The 23,199-nt window shown below is 55.8% G+C and overlaps 1 protein-coding gene across 1 annotated transcript in view; it reads left to right on the top strand.

Annotated features, from left to right (window-relative positions):
* LOC105483852 (cilia and flagella associated protein 99) overlaps window positions 1–23,199 on the top strand; it is a 72,918-nt gene that overhangs the window by 11,263 nt on the left and 38,456 nt on the right. The window contains exons 3-11 of the mRNA XM_011744875.3: window positions 7,045–7,189; window positions 8,239–8,333; window positions 13,019–13,131; window positions 15,048–15,225; window positions 19,904–19,984; window positions 20,169–20,240; window positions 21,181–21,252; window positions 21,665–21,753; window positions 22,498–22,702. Of these exons, the coding sequence (XP_011743177.2) occupies window positions 7,045–7,189; window positions 8,239–8,333; window positions 13,019–13,131; window positions 15,048–15,225; window positions 19,904–19,984; window positions 20,169–20,240; window positions 21,181–21,252; window positions 21,665–21,753; window positions 22,498–22,702 (1,050 nt within the window). The remainder of the gene's footprint in view (window positions 1–7,044; window positions 7,190–8,238; window positions 8,334–13,018; window positions 13,132–15,047; window positions 15,226–19,903; window positions 19,985–20,168; window positions 20,241–21,180; window positions 21,253–21,664; window positions 21,754–22,497; window positions 22,703–23,199) is intronic.

The raw sequence follows: 23,199 nt of genomic DNA, 5'->3' as shown, positions 1-23,199 counted from the left end.
ATCCAGTGGTGCAGCCTCAGCGCCTCTGACCCAGCTGACCCCGCCCCCAGCTCCGGGGCCTTCCAATCAGCTTCCTGGGTACACCCCCCCCCCCCCCGCCCACCAGCCAGGCCTGCCTCTCACCCGGCAGCCACTGCTTCGCGGGCTCCGGCCTCCCCTGTCGGGTGTGCGGGGTGCTGCACACACTCCTGGTCCCCTCACCTGCTGACAGCTCCTGCTCCTCCCTCATCCTTGACCTCTGCAGAGCCTGGACTCACATCTCCCTGGGTGTACAATGGGCACCTCCCGTGTGACCCGTCAGCAGGTGAATGAATTCATGTGACCTCCCCCGAGGCTGCTGATTCCGGTATCCCCAGTTCAGCCGGAGGCCACTCCGTCTCCCCTTGCTTGAGTGGGAACCCTGGCGCCTCCTGGGCGCCCTCATTCCTCTAGCCCACATCTGTCCATCATCAGCTCTGCCTTCAACTCTGCCGCATGTGCACTCTGCTCCAGCGGCACTGGTCTCCTAGTGTTTCTGGAACATTCCACGTGTTCCCCGCTGCACTAGCTGTTGCCTCCACCTGAGAAACTTTTCCCCTGACGCTCTCTTGGCCTGCGCAGCCACACAGCACCTTGGCAGGGAAAGGGAGTGTGTTTACCCCTTCCTCAAGCAAAAAGTGGCAAAGTTCATGTCTTTATTTCTTGATACTAACCATTACAGAAAAATGAGTTTGTTACAACAAATAGTTTGGATTTGGGTTTGTTTTCTATAACCCACAGATTATTAATGGTAAATGAGACTAGTTGCTACCTGGCAAGTCACAACGTGACGACCACAGGTGTGCGTTTCCACAGGAAGCCTGGCACACCGATAATACTAGCAAACTGGCAGAGGCAGACACAACGGATCATCCAGAGGGCTGCGCAGCACGGGCACAGATGCTCCCATTGGTAGCAAGGAGGCTTGTTCCTCAGAGGCACTGGTTTTTCAGATCCTTTCTTTTTTTTTTATTTTTATTTTTATTTTTGAGACGGAGTCTCCCTCTGTCGCCCAGGCTGGAGTGCAGTGGCATGATGTCAGCTCACTGCAAGCTCCGCCTCCCAGGTTCACGCCATTCTCCTGTCTCAGCCTCCCGAGTAGCTGGGACTACAGGCGCCCGCCACCATGCCCAGCTAATTTTTTGTATTTTTAGTAGAGATGGGGTTTCACCGTGTTAGCCAGGATGGTCTCAATCTCCTGACCTTGTGATCCGCCCGCCTTGGCCTCCCAAAGTGCTGGGATTACAGGCGTGAGACACTGTGCCCAGCCTTTTCAGATCCTTTGAAAAGCCCCTCACAAGCCTGAGTGGAATGGTGCGTTAGATCCTGATCCAGTTTGGACAACTCGTTTTCCTCTCCAGCTGTCAATAAATTGTTGCAACTCACTGATTTTGGTAGGCCAAGGCTCAAGACTGCCACTTGCCAGAAAATTACACAATACATAAACCAAATGGCAGACTCTGGACAGCAGAGTGTGGTGAAAGGCAGTGTTTTGGGTTAAATTGTGCCCCCCCCAAAAAAAAATACTAAGCCAGGCATGGTGGCACGTACCTAGTCCCAATTACTAGGATGTCTGGGGAAGGAAGATCCACTTGAGCCTAGGAGTTCGTGTCCAGTTTGGGCAACATAGCAAGATTCCATTTCTCTCTAAAAGAAAAAAAATGAGCCAGGCATGGTGGCTCATGCCTGTAATCTCAGCACTTTGGGAGGCTGAGGTAGGAGGATTGGTTGAGGCCAGCAGTTTGAGACCAGCCTAGGCCACACAGCAAGACCTTTTGTCTATTAAAAAATATAAAAATTAGCCAAACATAGTGGCACGTGCTTCTAGTCCCAGCTACTCGGGAGCTGAGGAAGGAGGATTGCTTGAGTCTAGGAGTTAAAAGCTACCATGAGCTATGATTACACCACTGCACTCCAGCCTGGGTAACAGAGTAAGATCCTAGCTCTTTAAAAAAAATGTTGAAATTCTAACCCCTGGTTACCTATGAATATGACTTTTTTTAGAAATATAGTCTGTGTAGATGTAATTAAATTAAGGATCTAGAGATGAGATCTGTTACAAACCACTGTGGGACTGACTAGCCACCTGTCCCTTTGCATCTTGGATGCACCCAAGGTCAAGTCCAAGAAGACACAGGTTCTCGCTGTGAGAGTAATTGGCTCTCATGCTTTCAGTGTGGATTGCCAGTTAGCTCTCCACGGAGATCCACTGCTGCTCTCCCGGGCAGGTAGGGAGCGCTTGTTCCCCTACACCCTCCCCAACCTCATGTGCAGGCAAAAATTGTTATCTCTGCCAGTCAAATAGGTGGGGAAAGTCACTTTATGTATTTTTTTTTTAATTTTTTGAGACACTCCCTCACCCAGGCTGCAGTGCAGCTCATGGCTACCTCCACCTCCCAGGTTCAAGCAATTCTCGTGCCTCAACCTCCCAAGTAGCTGGAATTACAGGCATGAGCCACCACACCCAGCCATCATTTCTCTTGTTACATTTTCCTAAATTTTGAAGCAATATATATTTCACTTTGAACCATCTGTTCGGACCTGTATCTGTTAGGAAACTGTGTTTGGATCCAATAAAATCCAGAGAAGCAGTAACTTTAATCAATTAAAGGTATCTTTGCTCATATGAGAAGCAGTCTGCAGACAGGCAGTCTAGAGTGCCTTCAGCAGTTCCATGGTGCCATGAGGAGCTCTTTCCATTCCTCTCCACGCAGCCGCCTTAACACGTACTATTGCCTCATAGTCACTAAATGGCTGCCCTACCTCCAGCATTGCATCGATATCCCAGGTGAGGAGAGGGGAAAGGCAAACAGTATAAGGCATGTGCCTTCCTTTCAAGGTGCTTTCTTGGAGGCCACACCTTGCAATTTGTCATTACATTTTACTGATTAAAACTGTCACATGGCTCTATCATCAAGGAGAGTTGAAAATATGGTTTCAGCTGAACATATTACCATGCCCAACAGGACGGCATTCTTTCTGTTAGGTGGAAAGGAGGGTAGAAGGGATGCTGTGTGGCCCTGCAGCCTCCGTTTCCTTTGCCTGCTTTTCTAACTGACTTTAGGCTTTGCGTTACTGATGAGCAAGTATTGGTGACATGAATCACAAATCCTGTTGTTAATCAGCCTCCTGGCCCCACACCCTTCCCCTGCACCCCCTCCCCGCAACCCACCCCGGCCCGGCCCTGGTCTAGCTCTTCCCCAACCCTGTGAGTCCAGCAGACAAGTGCACTTCTGGAGGTGCTGAGAGACCCCTGCAGCGATGGTGAATGCTGGACCCTTCACTACTGAGAGCCTGCTGCTGTCCCTGGTTGGGGACTGAGGAGCCCTGAACTTGACCAAGGCCCAAGATTTTATCACAGACTCAGAGACTCTTGGGCAGCCACAGGCCGGTCTCAGCAACAGGCTGGTTCCCCATTAGGAGCCAACTCCTGTGGCAAGGGCCTCCCCTGCCTCCTCTGGGAGAGAGAGCCCACCTGGCCTAGGCCCATCTCTGCTGGCCGGGTCAGAAGGACCTGGTCCAGGGCCCCTGAGGCATGTGTCACCCCTTGCCCCCAGCCCCAGGCCCCTCTCTGTGAATAGGCTGGGCACCACGTGTCCTGGCGGCCGCCAGCCCAGCATTAGTGGCAAGGACCTGGCTGTGGGCCTGGCCCGGCCTGGCATGGACTGGGATGTCATTTACTAGCTTCTCACTTGGCTCTGCAGCTTCCAGGACCCTCTGGCCCAGTGTGGCCCTGCCCAACCCGCCTTGCCTGGGGCTGATGGCACAGGGCTCAAGGCTCTGACCTTATTAAAAATGCATGCTCACACTTCCAAAACACAGACGTCATTGATGAGAAGTGGAGTCGCCGTTGCCTGAGCCGGGGAGGCCAGAGGAGGTTGTCAGCAGCGTCCCGCAAAGTCATCACCCTCAGCGGCCATGCTGACTCACTGCTCTCGGAAGGGTCTGTCCTGGCTCCTGGGCTTCTCTGACAAGATGTTGTCAGTTACACAGGGGGAGGTCAGTGCCCTCGGTGTGGGTACAGCCTGGCAACTGCAGGAAACTGAGAGGGAAACTGAGGTGCCAACCCCCAGCAGAGCCCCTCCTGGCAGCTCAGCACCCCCCGAGCCCCCTCTCCGTGCCCAGCCCCACTCACAGGATGTCACTGGGTCCCCGTGATCTATGTATTCTCTTTCCTCTCTGGCGAGCACCCAGGTGACCGTCTAGCCAGGAAAGGGACAGTAAACAAGCCATGCCGTGACTAGGACAGGCCATGTCCCGCGAGGACTGGTCAGGAGCACAGTCCTCACAGCCGTGGGGTGATAGTGCCAGGAGGAGGTCGCAGGCAGAGGGAACAGCCAGTTCCCCGATGAGGAAACAGGAGGCCAGTGTGACTGGAAGAGAGCCAGGGCGGGCCGGGGACTCCGAGGGAGCTGGGCATGCCCCTGCAGGGCCTCGCTGGCCACGGTGAGGAAGGACGCCTGAGGCAACATCCATCTGAGAAACCTCGCCCTGACTGCTGGGTCGAAGAGAGACTTGAGGGGAAGCAAGAGGAGAGGCAGGGAGAGCAGCTGGGGTCCCCAGCCAAGGGGCCAGGAAGAGAGACAGAGAGACACGCTGGGATCAGGGAACCGTGTTTACTGTGCCACAAGGTTGGGGGCAGTAAACAAGGGGCAGGCTTGGGCGGAGCCCAGGAGGCTGGTTTCAGACGCACTCATGTGAGACGTCTGCCCCAGTATCCAGGAGAGGCCCAGCGGCAGCAGGATCGAGGTTTTTGAGTTCAGGGAGCGGTGCCGGCTGGGGTGTCCATTTGGCAATCAGAATGCTGTCAGCCTTGAAGCTGGCTGCGATCACTCAGAAAGTAGATAACGAACAAACGTCACCATAGGGGAACTGCACCCTGAGCCCCTCCAATATGTGGAGGCTGAGAAGACAAAGAGGCACCCGCAAGGGAGTCCTAGAACGAAGGGCTGTCCCCGGGAGAACGTTGCTACCAGCTGGCATTCCAGGGGGAGTCCAGAAACCAGTCCTGGCACTCCCAGGAGAAAGGGATTTAAATTTAACACGGGGAACCTTGTGCTTAAAGCCGTTGCAAGGGCTGGAAGAACTCATGCTGAGTCAGTCCTGGCTCCCAGCTGGTCAGGGCACTGCAGGGAGCAGCTCCCCACCACATGGAGTGGGAGAGGCAGGGGCGAGCAGAAGGCTCTGGGAAGCCCAGCATCTACCACCCCTGGGGAGCTGAGGAAAAGAGGCGTCCCCCAACCTTGCCCCTGCCATTTCTCCCATAAGTGTATATCTTGCTAGCAGAGCCCAGGCTGCACCCAGAACCCCAGAGGCAGAGCTGCTGAAGCGGGTAGTTCTCAGGCCTCCAGCCCCTGCACTGCAAGGGCAACACTAGAAGGGTGTGGAAATGGCCCTATTTGCAGAGCAGTACCCAAAATGTTCTCGTTCACATGTGTGGAAACCGAGGCCCCACAAGGTCATGTGGCTTGTCCAGAATGCTTCAGGTTAGCTCGTTACCCTGTTATCTTAGTGTAAAAGCAACTGAAGGGCTGGGTGGGGTGGCTCACACCTGTAATCCCAGCACTTTGGGAGGCCGAGGCAGGCGGATCACATGAGGTCAGGAATTGGAGACCAGCCTGGCCAAAATGGTGAAACCCCATCTCTACTAAAAATACAAAAAATTAGCTGGACGTGGGTGGCTGGAGTCTGTAGTCCCAGCTACTCGGGAGGCTGAGGCAGGAAAATTGCTTGAACCCGGGAGGCGAAGGTTGCAGCAAGCTGAGATGAGAAGGTTGCAGTGAGCCACTGCACTCCAGCCTGGGCAACAGAGCAAGACTCCGTCTCAATAAAAAAAAAAAAAAAGAAGCAACTGAAGAAATCACAAAGGAAAAGATAGATTTGATCTAAAATAAAAGTAAAATTCCGGCCTGGTGCGGTAGCTCACGCCTGTAATCCCAGCACTTTGGGAGACCAAGGCGGGCAGATCGTGAGGTCAGGAGATCAAGACCATCCTGGCTAACATGGTGAAACCCCGTCTCTACGAAAAATACAAAAAATTAGGGCCGGGCGCGGTGGCTCAAGCCTGTAATCCCAGCACTTTGGGAGGCCGAGACGGGCGGATCACGAGGTCAGGAGATCAAGACCATCCTGGCTAACACAGTGAAACCCCGTCTCTACTAAAAATACAAAAAATTAGCCGGGCGTGGTGGCGGGCGCCTGTAGTCCCAGCTACTCGGAGGCTGAGGCAGGAGAATGGCGTGAACCCGGGAGGCGGAGCTTGCAGTGAGCCGAGATCGCGCCACTGCACTCCAGCCTGGGAGACACAGCGAGACTCCGTCTCAAAAAAAAAAAAAAAAAAAATTAGCCGGGCGTGGCAGTGTGTGCCTGTAGTCCCAGCTACTCAGGAGGCTGAGGCAGGAGGATGGCGTAAACCCGGGAGGCGGAGCTTGCAGTGAGCCGAGATCGCGCCACTGCACTCCAGCCTGGGCAACAGAGAGAGACTCCGTCTTGGGAAAAATATATATATATATATATTTATTGTGGTAAAATACACATGACGTAAAATATACCACTGTAGCCATTTTTCAGTGTAGAGTTCCCTGGGGTTAGGCACGTTCCCACTGTTGTGCATCCATCACTGCCCTCTATCTGCAGAAGCTTTTCACCTGAGCAAACTGAAGCTCTGTCTGCATTAGGCGACTCTCATGCCTGCTGGCCCCTGGCGCCCTCTGCTCTGCCTCGATGCGGTGGCCTGTTCTCATTAGCTAGAACCTCACAGTACTTGTCCCTTGTGTCATTCCTTGCACTGCCTCATTGTCCTTGTTTATTTCTGTCTTTGCCCCTACTTCATCTCACCAACACAGGAGAATCTGGGGACCAGTCCCTGAGTGGGGAGGTACTGCCAGCTGCCCTGGGGGCCCAACTAACTGGCCCTTAGCAGCTCTGGGGCCACTCCACCCCTGCCTTTGCCCAAGTTTCCCACCCCCACCGCTGCCCTCTCCTCCCGGCCCAGCCAGGGCCCCCCACCGGCTATTTCTCTTCCAGGCTCTGAGTCCCCAGACGCAGAGCTTTGTTTTGGAGGTGCTGTCTGGGTGCCTCGAGTACCGGAAGCTGCTGACCATTGTGGTGGATGCCTTCTACGTGGAGGATGGCCGACTCTGCCTGCTGGTTGACCGCAGCCGCTTCATGGGTACGTGCCCGACTGGTCCCCAGGGCCAGGCCACAGAGACCGTTCACTCAGGCTCTCTGTGGAAAGGCCTGGCAGGCAGGCGGCGGGCGGGCGGTGCAGCTCCCGTTCCTGCCCTTGCACTAGAGACTTCCTGGGCCCTCGCCTCACTTGGTCCTCACGGGGCAGACCAGGACCTTGGAGACAGGGAACTAATGCCCCAGGGCAGCCGGACCTGGCTCTGCCACCCCAGTTTAGGGCATCCAGCTCCCAAAGGCAGCCTGGACAACACGAGAGCCTTCCGTAGGCTGACCCCTAGCCACCACTGACCCCAAGGCCTTTGGACAAGATGGACCCTATGGCTGCAGTCTGGACAGTCCTATGGGGGACTGAATACAAGAGACTCGCTGCCTGGGCTTCCTGTAGCCTCTGACAGCTGTCTGCTTTCATGGGGCAGGACGACCATTGCAAGCCAGGTGGCCCGTGCTGCTGGGGGGCGATCAGGGCAGCCCTGAGACCCTGCACAGGGTCTTGCTGCCCCTGTCCAGGAAGGGAGAGGAGTGGGGCGAGCACTGTAGGGTACTGGGAAACTGAGCGGAGCCATTGGTGCCAGTCCTGAGCTAGGCTCCTGTCCCCGACCCCTTGCCACCCAGCTGGAGCCTTATGATGGGCAGTGCGTCTAGGCTGCAGGCTAGGGGCCTGTTACAGTTCCTGCCTCGGAGTAAACTTGGGCCCAGGTTTATTCACGTTCTAGCTGGCTTGAGGTGACAACTGAGCTGCTCAGAATTGACAAACAAGTCCAAAATGATTTCACTTTTACCTGGGGAGCCTTTGCAAATTCTGAGAATTTATCAGATGGGATTATTTGACAAAGTGCTTTGCAACCACAAATGCATTGCACTCTAAGACAGTGTTGTTTGTGGTTGCTTATCATTTTCAGGTGGGCACCAGAGGGGTGGAGGTTTCCTGTGGCTGTGTGCCCTGACATGGTGGAGGCCTTGGGCTCCAGTCCCACCGTGCCCCTGGTGCCCCTGTGATGTCCCTGAGCCTCTGACAGGTCCCCTGTTTTCTAGTGATCTGCTACCTAGCCACATTCCTGCTGGAGGAACTCGGCTTCCAGCTATTCTGTAACATCATCAAGTCCCAACCTGTGGATAAGATGTGCAAGGTGAACCGCCCCTACCTGCCCACCAGGCCACGAGGCCCACGGGTGAGGTCCATCTGATCCTCGCCCACCTTTCACCATTCTGGTTGGTTTTAATGAAAGAAACTCTGGTGGTTTTCTTTTGTATTTCAAAGAAGTAGCAAGCCAGTCATGCTGGTGCCCGTCTGTAGTCCCACCTGCTTGAGAGGCTGAAGCGGGAGGATCACTTGAGTCCAGGAGTTTGAGGCTGCAATGAGCAGTGATTGAACCACTGCACTTGGGCCTGGGTGACAGAGCAAGACCCTGTCTCTAAAAATCAAAGAAACAACAACAACAACAAAAAACCCAATGCACACCGACTAGTGCGGCTAAATGCACTGCTTTTGTCCTGGGGAAATCCGATTCCGCTCCTGGGGGGCCTCTTCTGACTTGTAACAGGCCCAGAACAGCCTCTCCTCCCTGTGTAGCTTTAGGGGTCCCAGGGAATTGGTTCGGGGTCAGTTCTGAGGATTGGCACCCCAAGGGGGAGCCTGCGGGAGCTCACACCCCTGACTGCCTGGGGCCACCTGCATGGGAAGCAGGCACACACGGGCCTCCGGACCGAAACGTCTGGGCTTGGGCCTGCTGCTCGTGCTGGCTGCTGCCCACTCCCACTGACTGCCAGGTTTCCCCGGACACTCATGGTGCCTGTTCTTGCTCCATTCTTTTTTTTTTTTTTTTTTTTTTTTTTTTTTTTTTTTTTGAGACGGAGTCTCGCTCTGTCGCCCAGGCTGGAGTGCAGTGGCCGGATCTCAGCTCACTGCAAGCTCCGCCTCCCGGGTTCACGCCATTCTCCTGCCTCAGCCTCCCGAGTAGCTGGGACTACAGGCGCCTGCAACCTCGCCTGGCTAGTTTTTTGTATTTTTTAGTAGAGACGAGGTTTCACCGGGTTAGCCAGGATGGTCTCGATCTCCTGACCTTGTGATCCGCCCGTCTCGGCCTCCCATAGTGCTGGGATTACAGGCTTGAGCCACCGCGCCCGGCCCTCTTGCTCCGTTCTTTTTTTTTTTTTTTTTTTTTGAGACGGAGTCTCGCTCTGTAGCCCAGGCTGGAGTGCAGTGGCCGGATCTCAGCTCACTGCAAGCTCCGCCTCCCGGGTTCACGCCATTCTCCGGCCTCAGCCTCCCGAGTAGCTGGGACTACAGGTGCCCGCCACCTCGCCCGGCTATTTTTTTGTATTTCTTAGTAGAGACGGGGTTTCACCGTGTTAGCCAGGATGGTCTCGATCTCCTGACCTCGTGATCCGCCCATCTCGGCCTCCCAAAGTGCTGGGATTACAGGCTTGAGCCACCGCGCCCGGCCTACTCCATTCTTAAAATGACCCAGCGAGGTTGCTCCTACATGGTACCCATCCCAGGGTTGCGGAAACTGGAGCACAGAGAGGATAAGTAATTTGCCCAACGTCACACAGCAGGAGGGTAGCACAGCCAATTCTCAGACTAGGCTTTTAGCCACTGGCTCGCTCCTCCTTACTCTGGGTAGAGGGGACAGTTTCAGCTGAGGAGAGTCACTCCCTGGAGAAGAGAGTGGGAAAGCCCTTGGGCCCAGACCTTCAAGGTCTCTCTTGAAGGAAGCAACTAGTTCTTCAGGGGGTGTTCCAAGCCTGGAGAAGTGGGAGAGACCTGGAATGGCAGAGCCCACCAGGATTGCAGCCCCAGAGATCTGGGACTGGCGGCTCACAAAGTGCCTCAGCCACCTAACAGGTGAAGGGAGGGAGAGTGCAGCCCCAAGCCAGCACTGTGTACGTCAACGACATGGAAATGTAAGTAATTCATGACGCGTACACATTTGTATATAGCTTTAGCAAGGTCTTCATTTTAATGAAAAAGCAGCAGAACTGATGGCATTTTCTGGGAGATACCTGGAGACTGGAAACAAGCAGGCACTGATGTCTGCTCTTCTGTTACAATCTTGATATTCTTTTTTTTTTTTTTTTTTTTTTTAAGACGGGGTCTCGCTCTGTCACCCAGGCTGGAGTGCAGTGGTGCGATCTCGGCTCACTGCAACCTCTGCCTCCCGAGTTCAAGTGATTCTCCTGCCTCAGCCTCCCAAGTAGCTGGGATTACAGGCATGTGCCACCATGCCTGGCTAATTTTTGTATTTTAGTAGAGACAGGGTTTCACCATGTGGGCCAGGCTGGTCTCAAACTCCTGACATCAGGTGATCCGCCTGCCTTGGCTTCCCAAAGTGCTGGGATTATAGGCGTGAGCCACCGTGCCCAGCTTATCTTGACATTCTTAATGAACAGGCGGGGCATGGTGGCTCATGCCTATAATCCCAAAACTTTGGGAGGCCAAAGCTGGGAGATTGCTTGAGCCCAGGAGGTTGAGACCAGCCTGGGCAACATAGAAAAACCTCATCTCTATAAAAAAAATGGGATATTTTTGGTTTTTTTTTTTTTTTTTTTGAGATGGAGTCTCACTCTGTCACCCAGGCTGGAGTGCAGTGGTGCGATCTCGGCTCACTGCAAGCTCCACCTCCTGGATTCATGCCATTCTCCTGCCAAGTAGCTGGGACTACAGGCGCCGCCACCACACCTGGCTAATTTTTTTTGTATTTTTAGTAGAGACAGGGTTTCACCATGTTAGCCAGGATGGTCTTGATCTCCTGACCTTGTGATCCACCCGTCTCGGCCTCCCAAAGTGCTAGGATTACAGGTGTGAGCCTCCGTGTCCAGCCAAATTTTTTTTTTAAATTAGCCTGGCATGGTGATGCTTACCTGTAATTCCAGCCACTCAAGAGGTTGAAACAGGAGGATCACTTGAGCCCAGGCGTTTGAGGCTGCAATGAGCCGTGATTGTGCCACTGCACTCCAGCCTGGGCGACAGAGCAAGACCTCTTCCTAAATGATAATAATAATAATTATTATTATTGAGGCTGGGCGCGGTAATCCCAGCACTTTGGGAGGCTGAAGTGGGTAGATCACTTGAGGTCAGGAGTTCGAGACCAGCCTGACCAACATGGTGAAACCCCGTCTCTATTAAAAATAGAAAAAAATTAGCCGGTCGTGGTGGCACATGCTTATAATCCCAGCTACTCAGGAGGCTAAGGCAGGAGAATCACTTGAACCTGGGAGGTGGAGGTTGCAATGAGCTGAGATTGCACCGTTGCACTCCAGCCTGGGTGACAGAGCGAGACCCCGTCTTAAAAAAAAAAAAAAAAAAATTACTGAACAAAGATCCATGTTTTGTCTTGCCCTGGGTCCCACAGTGGTGGAAGTGACCCTGGATCAATCTCAGCCTGCAGAGTCCCCAAAGCACCAGCCCAGGACAGAGTGCTCAGGGGCTGCTACAGAGACTCCCTAGGAATTCGGGGCGCTGGCCGCACAGAACCCTTGGGCCCAGGGTGGTGCCCCCAACACTGGTGCCTGTGCACTTACCAGCTGAGAGAGCCTCTGGAGGCAGGTCCATGGGAACAGCCCACATAAACCCCCAAGGGTACTGCCTGAGGGACTGCCTCCCTCCATCCCACACCCCATGCCCCACTGGGCCATGCCCATCCCATTGGGGTCCTTCTTCCTACCTTGGGGCTCCAGGAAGAGGCCAGCCTGGGCCTTGAAGAAGGAGAGCAAGCTACTGGGATGCCACCCTGTGGGCTCTCCAGGGAAGCCCCTGGGCCACACCTTGGGTGCTGTCACCACCATGGTCAGCAGTGGTGAGCAGTGACACGGTGTGGCTCCCAGGAGGTAGCATTCCTCACTCTGCAGGGAGTAGCCCTGAGACACCTGTGGGGGGCTGATGGCCCCGCTGGCTCCAGGGAATCCGCCAACTGGCAGAGGGGGATTCAGACCCACCGCAAAGCCCCACCCCAACTCCAGCAGGTTCTGGGTACGGCTGCCCCACCACACCCCAGTGAGGATGGGGGCCTCAATACAGGGCTGGTCCTGGTGGCAGCAGCCCAGCTGAGACATTGAGTGTGGGGATGGGGTTTGGAGATGGAGGGATTGGGTGGGGACAGGGACCAGTGCTGAGTCTGGGGCCATCACCATGGAGCCCCAGACCCTCAGCTCCCTGTCCAGCTGGCTTTCGGGAAGCTGACTGGACAAGGCCCTCCAAGCTGAGGATGTGCTGCCAGCTTCTCAGGCACCCCTCTCCCCATGGCAGCCCACCCAGGGACCCCGGGGGCTGTGCTCCTCCCAGCTGAAGGGGAGCCAAGGTCCAGGCCTCCAGCACCAGCACCAGCACCAGCACCGCACATCAGAGCGCCAGGAGAGTTCCGTAGTGACAGTCCCAGAAGCATACCCTGCACGATGGCCTTGGGGGCAGGGAGCCACTGGGGGTGCTGGTGGCCTTGGGGACAGGGAGCCACTGGGGGTGCTGGAGGCCTTGGGGGCAGGGAACTCACTGGGGGTGCTGGGGGCCTTGGGGGCAGGGAGCTCACTGGGGGTGCTGGGGGCCTTGGGGGCAGGGAGCTCACTGGGGGTGCTGGGGGCCTTGGGGGCAGGGAGCCACTGGGGGTGCTGGGGGCCTTGGGGGCAGGGAGCTCACTGGGGGTGCTGGGGGCCTTGGGGACAGGGAGCCACTGGGGGTGCTGGGGGCCTTGGGGGCAGGGAGCCATTGGGGGTGCTGGGGGCCTTGGGGGCAGGGAGCTCATTGGGGGTGCTGGGGGTTTTGCCCGGTGAGGGGTTGGGCCCACAGCTCCAGCCCCGTGACAGCCCCGCTCCACCCCAGTTCCTTAGGTTCTTCTTCAACCCCCTGCACCTGTGCTCGTGGATCAAGGACGAGTGGAGCCTCATCTACGAGCCGGCCCACGTGAAGGAGAACTGGCTCGACCCCCTGATGAGGTGGGCTGGACGGGGTGCTCTGGGGGCCCTGAATGGCATCTGTACCCCACTCCAGGTGCCTCCACAGGCACAGGAGCTCCACGTTCCCCTTCCTGCTCCCAGAAGCTCTATGAGTGTCAGTAATCACTCCGTGTTGGGATGAGAGCTTCGGAGAAGCCCCAAGTGCCGGGCTGGCCCCACAGCTTCGGCGGGGAGGAACGGACATGGTCCAGCTGCCCAAGCGCCAGCCTGGGTTCCCTCCATGCCAGGCAGCTGACACGTGGTGGGTGGCTGAAGGCCATTTCAGGACTGGCTGAGTGAATGGGGCAGAGCTGACTCTTCTGCGCTGGGGCCTACGTGCTGGCTGGGGCTGTGTTGGTGGCTCTAGTCCTGTGGGGACCCTGCAGGGCCCTTGGCCTCTCTGCAGATCCCAAGAGTGCAGAGTACGGGTGGGGGTGGAGGGAGCTGAGGAAGCCACAGATCAGTTCCTGGTGGATTCTGGGGTCCAGATCTCTCTAGGGGTCCCCAGGGCCATGTCGAGGCCTGCTGCCCTCATGCTGCCCTTGCCGCCTTCTCCTGCCTCCCCAGCAGGACTGGGGCAAACACCGGGGCAGGCCAGAACCCCCACGCAGAGGGGTCAGCACAGTCACTAGGGCCCTGCCTTGTGCTCCATGGAGAGGCCCACTGGGGCCTGGGTGCAGCTGAGGGGCCCCCCAGTTTTTTCCTTTCTGATAGGACTGAGGGGAGCCACTTTGTCTTCCTAAGGACAGACAGACAGACTGTTCTGGCACAAGCAGACCACTTAGGTGCCAGCTGGGTGCAGAAGACCTGGAGGCCCGGGGAGATGGAAGCCCTTCCTGTGGGGAGAGGAGGCCTGGAGATGTTCCTTTACCAAGGGGAAATCCCCAGTCCCAGCCAGCCCACTCCTGGCAATCAAGATAAACCTCCAAAGGAAGGAGTAGGAGCAGCCCTGCTGGTGCCCCTACCTTGTGCCCCAGGCTGGACTCACTGCCTACTCAGGGGCCCCCATGGCCTGGGCCTGCAGGGTTGCCTCTGGGAAGCTGCTCAGCTCAGTTCCCATGAGCCCCTCTTCCTGCGCCACCACCCCCAGTCGGCTTCCTCTGCCTGCTCTAGGACCAGCCCCATCACAAACCTCCTGCCCCTCTCCCCAACCTGCCTCAAGCTGGGAGCACTGGGGCCTGGCCCTGGAGAGACCCCCAAGACCCTCCTTGCTATGGGCCCTGGACCATGGCTTTTAAGGTGAGGCAGGAGCTATTTCAAGCCATGCCCTCTGCCGCCTGGGAGCCCACATGAGAGGACACTTGATAGGCTGGTGATGGCGGGCTGTGCCCATGCAGGGTGTGGGACATGGAAGGGGGAGCCCCAGACTTGGGCAGCCTGGCAAGGCCCTTCCCAAACCCCTGCTCCAGAGCACCCCCACCCAGAGGCTGTACCAAGTACAACTGGGCTCCTGCCCCGCCTGACTCCACAGCTCCACTTCCAGGAGTCACCAACAGTGTAGTTCCAGAATGTTCCTTTCCAATCAGCTCCTTTCTCCACTGCTGGCTTCCATCTGCTCCGGCCCAGATTGGCTTCCTGAGTCCTGGCGACTGCTTGTCCTCAGAGCCCCTGGATTCCTGCAGCAGGGCTGTGCCTGTCCTCTCAGCTCCCCACTCACCAGCATGGCCCAATGCCTCTGGGCCTGTTTCCTGTATCTGTACAAGGGGACTGCATCTGTATATGTTTCAGGGGTGTGGTTGACAGTGTGTGTGCCTACAAGTAGAAGGCACTTCGTGAAGTGAGGCCATCCACCCCACTATCACCTCCACCCCAAGGTGGATCCAATCACCTGGGAGCCTTTTGTATCCTAAAGGCCATCGCCTTATTGAATAGCTTACGGAGTGACCATAAGAGGCGTTTCCACTTTTGCCTTCAAGATGGCAGCCAAAGGTCCAGGAGCTGATCAACCACCTGGAGGGCATGTCTGCCAGTCAGTCCTCTCCTTTAAAGACCAAGGCCAAGGTCACAGAGCCCAAGGAATTCAACCTGACTGCCCCCAGGCCTCGCACCATTCCAGCGCCTGAGCTAGTCCCGGTCGTGGCCAAGCCAAGACCAGTGAGTGTGGGCATTCTCAGCGGGCACCGGCTTGCAGGCATCAGGGTGGCCAGGCTGGGAGAGTGGACTGTGTGGGCCTGTGGGATATTGGGCCCCCCGCAGGGCTGAGGGTGCACTGAACTAGACCAGGAACACTAAATGACCCCACCCCATCCCCAACCCCACTCCCCACATTGAGGGAAGCCCAGCTGACCCGGAGCCCACCCGGTGGGCTCCCACACTCCACACACTGTGGTCCTCTTAAGTAGGTGTTGAGTGGAGCTGTCAGGCCATGGGGCTCCGACCTGTCTGGAGTTGGAGCTTAGAGCCCACTTTTAACTCTGACGTATTGCAACACCCCCTCCCCATTAAGTATGACACGTAGATAACAGCATACTCTTTGGGCAGGCCTAGAGACTCTTCCTCTCTTTTTCTCTCCCCACTGCTGACTTATCAGTCAGGATGCTTTGTATTGCAAATAACAGAAAAATGCAGCTCAAACTGGCTTAGACAATAGAGCACAGGCTCTACTGAGTGAAGTAGGATAGGCTTCAGGCATACGTGACCAGGGTTCCGGCTCTGCTTCTCTGTAGCTCTCTGTCCTAGTCTCCTCTGTAAGTCGAATTCATCTTTGGGCTAACTTCCCTGATTATAGCAAAATATCCTCATTTGCCACCACCTATACCATGAGAGGACACCTGGGGCCAAGAATTCTTTGGAAAAGTCTGACTGGACCAGCTTAGGTCTCATGCCTGCCTTGAATTGATCACTGTGATCAGGAATATAATGTCTTGACTGGTCACGGGCTCTACCCCAAGCAATAGACTGAGCTTCCCAGAACCAACAGGTTCTGCAACAGGACTAAGGGATGTATGTGAGGGGAAGGGGATGGTGCTGGGAGGCCCCAGAGTCCTGCCCCACTTCCGCTATCCTTCAGGTCTCATTAAAATCCCTCTTCCCAGAGAGGCTTTTCATGAATGCCTCAAACATGTCAGGTCCTTCACTTAGTTTCCTTCTCACTGATCCTGGCTCCTTTTCTTCACAGAATTGAATTTAGAGTTGTTTAGTAATTTGTGGACCTGCCTATTGTCTGCCTCCTCCAGCAGACATCATCCATCTTATTTGTCCCATATTCTTTTTATTTTATTATTATTATTATTATTATTATTATTAGAGACAGAGTCTCTCTCTGTCACCCAGGCTGGAGTGCAGTGGCGCAATCTTGGCTCACTGCAACCTCTGCCTCCTGGGTTTAAGTGATTCTTCTGCCTCAGCCTCTGGAGTAGCTGGGATTACAGGTACTGGCCACAACGCCCGACTCATTTTTATATTTTTAGTAGAAGTAGGGTTTTGTCACGTTGGCCGGGCTGGTCTCTAACTGACCTCAGGTGATTCACCCACCTCGGCCTCCCAATGTGCTGGGATTACAGGTGTAAGCCACCGCACCTGGCCATTATTTCTCCCATATTCTCAATGCCTAGCCTAGTCATGGCTCAAAGCAGAACCTCAGTGAATATCTGTTGGATGGATGGGTGGACGGATGGATGGATGAATGGATGGACTATCGGATGGTAGGTGGATGGGTGGATGGATGGATAGATGGATGGATGGATGATTAGATGGGTGAATGGATAGATGGATAATTGGATGGAAGAATGGATGGGTGGATGAATGATCAAATGGATGGACGGGTACATGGGTGAGTGGGTGGATGGATGTCAGATGGATGGATGAAGAGATCACCAGGTAGATGGATGAATGAGTAGATGGATGGGTAGGTGAATGAATGGAGGGATGGGTAGATGGATGGATGGGTAGATGGATGGATGGATGGTTGGATGCACAGAAGGATAAGTTGATGGATAGATGGATAGTCAGATGGAAGGATGGGTGGGTGGATGGATGGAGATCAGATGGATGGATGGATGATAGATGGTCAGATGGGTAGATGGATAAACAGATGGGTGAGTAGATGGATGGGTGAGTGAATGAATGAATGAGTTGGTAGATGGATGGATGAATGGAAGGATAAGTGGATGGATAGATGGATGACTGGATGGATGGATGGATGGATGGATGGATGGATGGATGGATGGACGGACACATGGAAGGATAAGTGAATGAATGTAAGGATAAATGCATGCATGGAAGGATAAGTGGATGGGTGGATGGATGGATAATTGGACGATTGGATGGATGATTATATAGATGATCAAATGGTTGGGTGGGTGGGTGGGTGGGTCAGTGAATGGGTGATCAGGTGGATGGATAGATGATCAAATGGATGAATGGATGAGTAGATGAATGGGTAAGTGAATGAATGGATGGGTGGGTAGATAGATGGATGAATGGATAGATGGACAGATGGATGGACAGATGGGTGGATGGATAATTAGATGAGTTTATGGGTGGATGAATGGATGAACACATGGGTGAGTAGATGAATGAGTGAGTGAATGAATGGATGGGTGGGTAGATGGATGGATGGATGGATGGATTGGATGACTGGATGGATAATTAAATGGTTGGATGGGTGGGTAGGTGAGTGAATGGATGACCAGATGGATGGATAAATGATCAAATGAATGAATGGGTGATTAGATGGATGAGCAGATGGGTGGGTAGGTGAATTAATGGATGGGTGGGTAGATGGATGGATGGATGGATGGATGGATGGATGGATGATTAGATTATGGATAGATAGATGGATGATCACATGGGTGAGTAGATAAATGAGTGGGTGAATGAATGGATGGGTGGGTGGATGGATGGATGGATTGTTGGCTTCATGAAGGATAAGTAGATGGATGGATGAGTGGATGAATGGATGGATGGATAGATGGATGGATGGATGGATGGATGGATGGATAGAGGGATGGATAGATGGATAGACGGATGGATGGGTGGGTGAGTGAGTGGGTGGGTGGATGATCAGATGGATGAATGATTAGATGGAGGTGGATGAAGGATGGATGATCAGAGACCTTGTTGCTGAGCAATCCCACAGTTGCCCCATCTGTATAATCTTCAGCATTTCTGACCCCATCTCCTCAGGGCTCAGTGTGTTTGTCTCAGGTCATGCTGCCAGCTTCCTCTCTCTCTCTCTCTCTCTCTCTCTCTCTCTCTCTCTCTCTCTCTCTCTCTCTCTGTGTGTGTGTGTGTGTGTGTGTGTGTGTGTGTGTCTGTCTGTCTGCCAAGCACAGCCCCTGCCTGGGCCCTCACCATGCCCTCCCATGCTCTATAGCTGTGTGCTTCTCAGTACAATCTGTGAGATGTTGGTGGACATGTACCTTCTCTGCATCCACAGGGTGGCTGTGCTGAAACTATACTCTACCCTCCCTACCCTGTCCCATGCCTAAGACATCCTTCCCCTTCAGGGTTGAGGGCCCACTGGAATTCACTCATTCATTCATCCAACAGATAGTTACAGAGTGCCAAGTGTATGCCAGGCACTGTGACCTCATGAAGCATGCACTTCAGTGGGGGACGCAGACAAAATCAGGATAAGTAAAACATATGTTGTATTAACTGGTGATAAATGCTGAGGAGACAAAAGGATGCAGACAAAGGAGATGAGCATTGGAGCGGTTGTGATTCTAGATTGTGTGGCCTGGAAAGGCCCCCCAAGAAATGCCATGGAGTAAAAATCCAGAAGTGAGCAAGTCAGCCATGGGGTGTCTCAGGGAAGAGCATCCTGGGCAGGAGCAAGGTGCAGGCAAAGGCCCGGGGCGGTGCCCACCCCCCGTCAAGTGTTTAAGGGCGGCCAGGAGGGGCTGGAGTGGAGTGAGGCAGGGAAGAGGGAAGGCGGGGTACCAGTCTGGTGACACATGCACTGGAGGGAGCAGAGACAGGACACATTGAGGCAGGCTGGCACCAACACAGGGTCCCTCCAGCTGCCGTGGCCAAGGAGGGTGGTGAGAGGCAGTTTGTGGAGATGTCTTGAAGCAGGTGGGCAGGAGATGAATGTGGGTGTGAGAGATAGGTGACAAGGAGGACTCTGAGGCATGGGTGAGGATTGGACAGCAGTTGTGGTCAGTGAGGCTGAGGGAGGGCTGGTTGGAGGAAGATGAGGGTTTTAGGTTTGGAAAAGTTGATTTTCCATGACTGTTAGATGTGCAAGGGAGAAGGCATGGAGTTAGGAGGGTAGATACAGCGGTCTGGAGCTGGGCCGGCCTCCTCCTGCTCCTCCATGGACACAGCTCCGGCCATGTTATCGGAGCCTCTTGTGACTGGACTCGGGGATGTGGTCCAGCTGCCCTGTCTTCTGCAGTGTCCCCTCCCCACAGCTTACTTTGCAGGGATCTGTGATATTCTCCCAGCCTCTCCTGCCCAGGCAGCCATCTTCTGCCTGTCTCCCAGTGTCAAGGGAACTGGCTGCCCTCTTGCTCCTACCCACCCTGGCCATCCCATGCTGGCCGATGGTGCGCCCTTGGTACTGCTGGCTCACGTCTTACCCCACCCACCGCATCCCCGGCCAAGCTCCAGACCCCGCGCCAATGACCAGCCTGACCTCCTTCCCTTTACTTCCAACACTGACCCACCAGCACCTAGCAGTGTTAGCTCCAGCCCTGCTTCTCCTCCAGTGCAGGCTGCCACCACCCTCCCCTTCACCTACATCCACCAAGCTGTTGGCCCTGGCATTCCTGGGCCCCCTCCCACTTGTAGCTGCTGGCCACAGGCTCTTCCACCACTTCAACAGGTCCCCCAGAGCACCTACCAGCCACCCAAGGAGCAGCAGCAGCTGGAGACGGTCAAGAGGCACAACCGCCGAAAGGCCGAGGTGAGCTGTGTGCGACCCCTGCCTTCCCAGAGACCCCATGTGGGGGATGTATGAAGGGAAGGTGGGGTGGGGAGAGGGAGGAGGAGGCAAGAGGGGAGAGACTGGGTGGAAGCTCGTCCTCCCATGGCCTGGAGGACACTGGGCAGAGGCTGGTGGAACTGGAGCCGCCATGTCACTGTGGCAGGAGCTGCTGCTGAGGGCAAACATTGAGGAACTGCGCTGCGCCATGCCCAGGTCCTGCGGGGAGCCAGTGCAGGTACCACCCAGCTCTCTCAAGACCCATCATCGAGGTGGCATCTTCTCAAGCCATCAGAAAGTTCCTCCCAACATTATCGCAGTGACCACTTACGTAGCCTTTTACCACTGAGGGCCAGGGAGGGGCGGATTCTCAGTAACACTGGGAAAGTGCGCCTTAAGCCCACTGCGGTGTGGCCCCTAAGCAGGCGGGTGTAGATGCGCATCCACATCCCCTGGGAGGAAGCTCACGGGAAAGCACCTGCAGGTGCTGCCTCTTGGTGTCTCCAGATGTTCTGTGACGAGCATTTCATGCCTCTGTAAGGAAAAAACAAACCCAGGTATGTTTGCCAATAAAGAAAAAGCAAAGCGACAAGGACAGGAGAGACTGTGCCTGGCGGGGTTCACTCAGGAGCACGGCCCCACTGGGTGGCAGGGGTCCCACCGTGAGGGCAGACCCGCGGTGGGCAGCCCGCATGGTGAATGCCGCGGGGCCGACTTGGCTGAGTGCTCAGAGGGGTGGCCTTTGCAGCCACTCCACTCACTGCAACTTGCAGTGCCCACCTGGGGTGTGTTGGCAAAGCAGCTGGAGGCTGGGCCGGGAGCAGACAAGCTTGGAGAGAGGCCATGGGGGCCAGCCAGACGCCAGCTCTGGGGGTGGCTGAGAAGAGAGTCACTGAGCCCTGAGGCCAAGTTGTCCTGACTAGAAACCACTGTTCCCAGGCCCACAGGCCCTGCACCCTCCCTGTTCCAACCTGGGTGGAACCCCAGCAAGGTTTGGGGGGCATTGGAAGACAGAGCTGCTGACCTGGGGTGGTGGTAGGAGTAGGCAGCTGCGGGGAGGATGAAGAGGAGTGAGCCAGGCCTCCCCAGGGTGCTGGGCCAGCATCTACCTGGTGTGTGTTTGGGGGCACCCAGCAGGCACAGGTGCCAGGCAGCCAGCTCTGCCCTGACTCCTGCAGGGCTCCAAGCAGCAGCTGCGGCTTCAATTCCCACCCCGAATCCGAAAGACTCCGAAGCTGACCTTCTATAGGGTGAGGGATTCTCCTGGATGGTCAGGCTGCTGTCCCTGGGCACCCACCCCTCCAGACCTTTTCTGTCCCTAGAGGCTCAGATGTCCTGAGCTGGGGGACCCAGAGTCTCAAGGACGGCCCCACTCTGGGGGAGAGGGAAGCACCCGGGCAGGGAGTAGGTGTGAAGGGCACCTGGGCAAGGGGTAGGTGTGAAGGGCACGAGAGCAGGGGGTAGGCGTGAAGGGCGTGAGGGCAGGGGGTAGGCATGAGGGGCATGAGGGCAGGGGGTAGGTGTGAAGGGCACCCGGGCAGGGGGTAGGTGTAAAGGGCACCCGGGCAGGGGGTAGGCATGAAGGGCATGAGGGCAGGAGGGTCACTTGTTGCTCCCAAAGGTCCCCTCAAGTCCCCACCACAGCCAGTCCCCACTCCACAGCCAGACAACGTCCCGGTCAAGCTGAACGCCACAGCCATCCTGCGAGAAGGGGCCTTGTACCAGCGGCAGGTGGAGCAAGAGCTGCAGAGGTGAAGGGTGGCAGGCCCCCCACCTGCCTTCCACAGCATCACCCTTGGGAGCAAAGGCCCAGACGAGGGGCCTGGGGGCTGGGCAGCTCCATGGAGAGGGCTCAGGGGTCACAACAGGCTGTGGTCCTGCAGCAGCAGGGGCGACAAGCAGGACTGTGTCAGGGTCACAGGTGCACCTTACAAAGATCATCCCGGCTCATGGAGGGGCATGAATGGGGGTGGAGGAACTTAGCAAAGGCCTGACCCACCCCAAACCTCCCTTGGGGTTACCTCCTCTCTGGACCCCTTCCCGATGCCCCCCCGCATCTCCTAGACCACCAGGGCTGCGAACCCCTGTGCTTACCCCACGCAATGTGGTCATGTCTTTCCTTGTCTGCAAGTCAGGCTGTGGGGGGAGCATGGGTGCCTGACCAGATGGTAGAGTGGACACACAGATGGTGCAGAGGGGCAAGGGTGGCCAGGCCAGTGGAGGACAGAAGGTTGATAAATGGACAGATGACGGACACAGGGTTGGTGGGTGGACAGACAGTTGGACAAACAAGTGGATGAAGGGAGGGGTGAGTGGATGGGGCTGATGGGTGGATTGTGGGTCAGGGGTAGGAGTAAGGGCAGGCCATGCAGCTGGGTGTCAGGAGTAGCAGCCCACGCCTGCGTGGCCACTGTCCCCCAGGAAAATCTGTGGCCACCCAGTAGCCTCCATCACGGGAGGAACCCCAAGTTGTGCTTCTGTCCCTCTTTGCCCAGGGTTGATAAGCTCGTGGATGGGGCTGGGGACTTCTCTGAGTTCCTTGAGTGGCAAAAGAAGATGCAGGCGAAGGACCGGGAAGAGCAGCTGGCTGCAAGCGAGTGCCGGCGGTTGCAAGGGAAGCTTAGCCATGAGGAGGCCGTCCTGGCCCGGCAGAGCCTCATGCAGGAGAACAAGCAGAGAGTGGAGCAGCAGAAGGAGCAGGTGGGTGCCATGCGGGGCAGCTGGGCATGGGGCAGCCAGCTGAGCTGTGTGCCCACTGGGAGCTGCAGGGCCAGGACTGGCAGCGGAGCCGAGTGTCCACAGCACCCCCGTAGAAGCTACTGATGTGTCGGTCCCGGCTCCTCTTCCTCCTCGAAGGACACACTGCCTAGGTAGGCACTCTCAGCCTGTGTTCCCCGAGAGTGCCTGCTCCTTCCAGTGGGCCTCCCAGTGGCCTGGACCAGCAGGGAGCCTCAGCCCCAGGAGGCCAGCCTGTATACTCTCTCCTGGGACGTATCCCTTTGCAGGCCTGTGGTCAGGGGCTTGATCAAAGATCACTTAGATTGTTTCTTTTGATAGTTTTGTCTGTGTCTGTATTCAATTTTAACGTCTGCCTTTTCTTTCCTTTTTACTTTAAAAAAGAAATATGAAGGTCAGGCCAGGCGTGGTGGCTCACACCTGTAGTCCCAGCACTTTAGGAGGCCAAGGCCAGAAGATCA

Source organism: Macaca nemestrina, chromosome 3, assembly GCF_043159975.1.
Source record: "Macaca nemestrina isolate mMacNem1 chromosome 3, mMacNem.hap1, whole genome shotgun sequence".
Taxonomy (NCBI): domain Eukaryota; kingdom Metazoa; phylum Chordata; class Mammalia; order Primates; family Cercopithecidae; genus Macaca; species Macaca nemestrina.
Note: the sequence above shows the minus strand (reverse complement) of the source record. Positions and strands in the feature narration are given on the sequence as shown.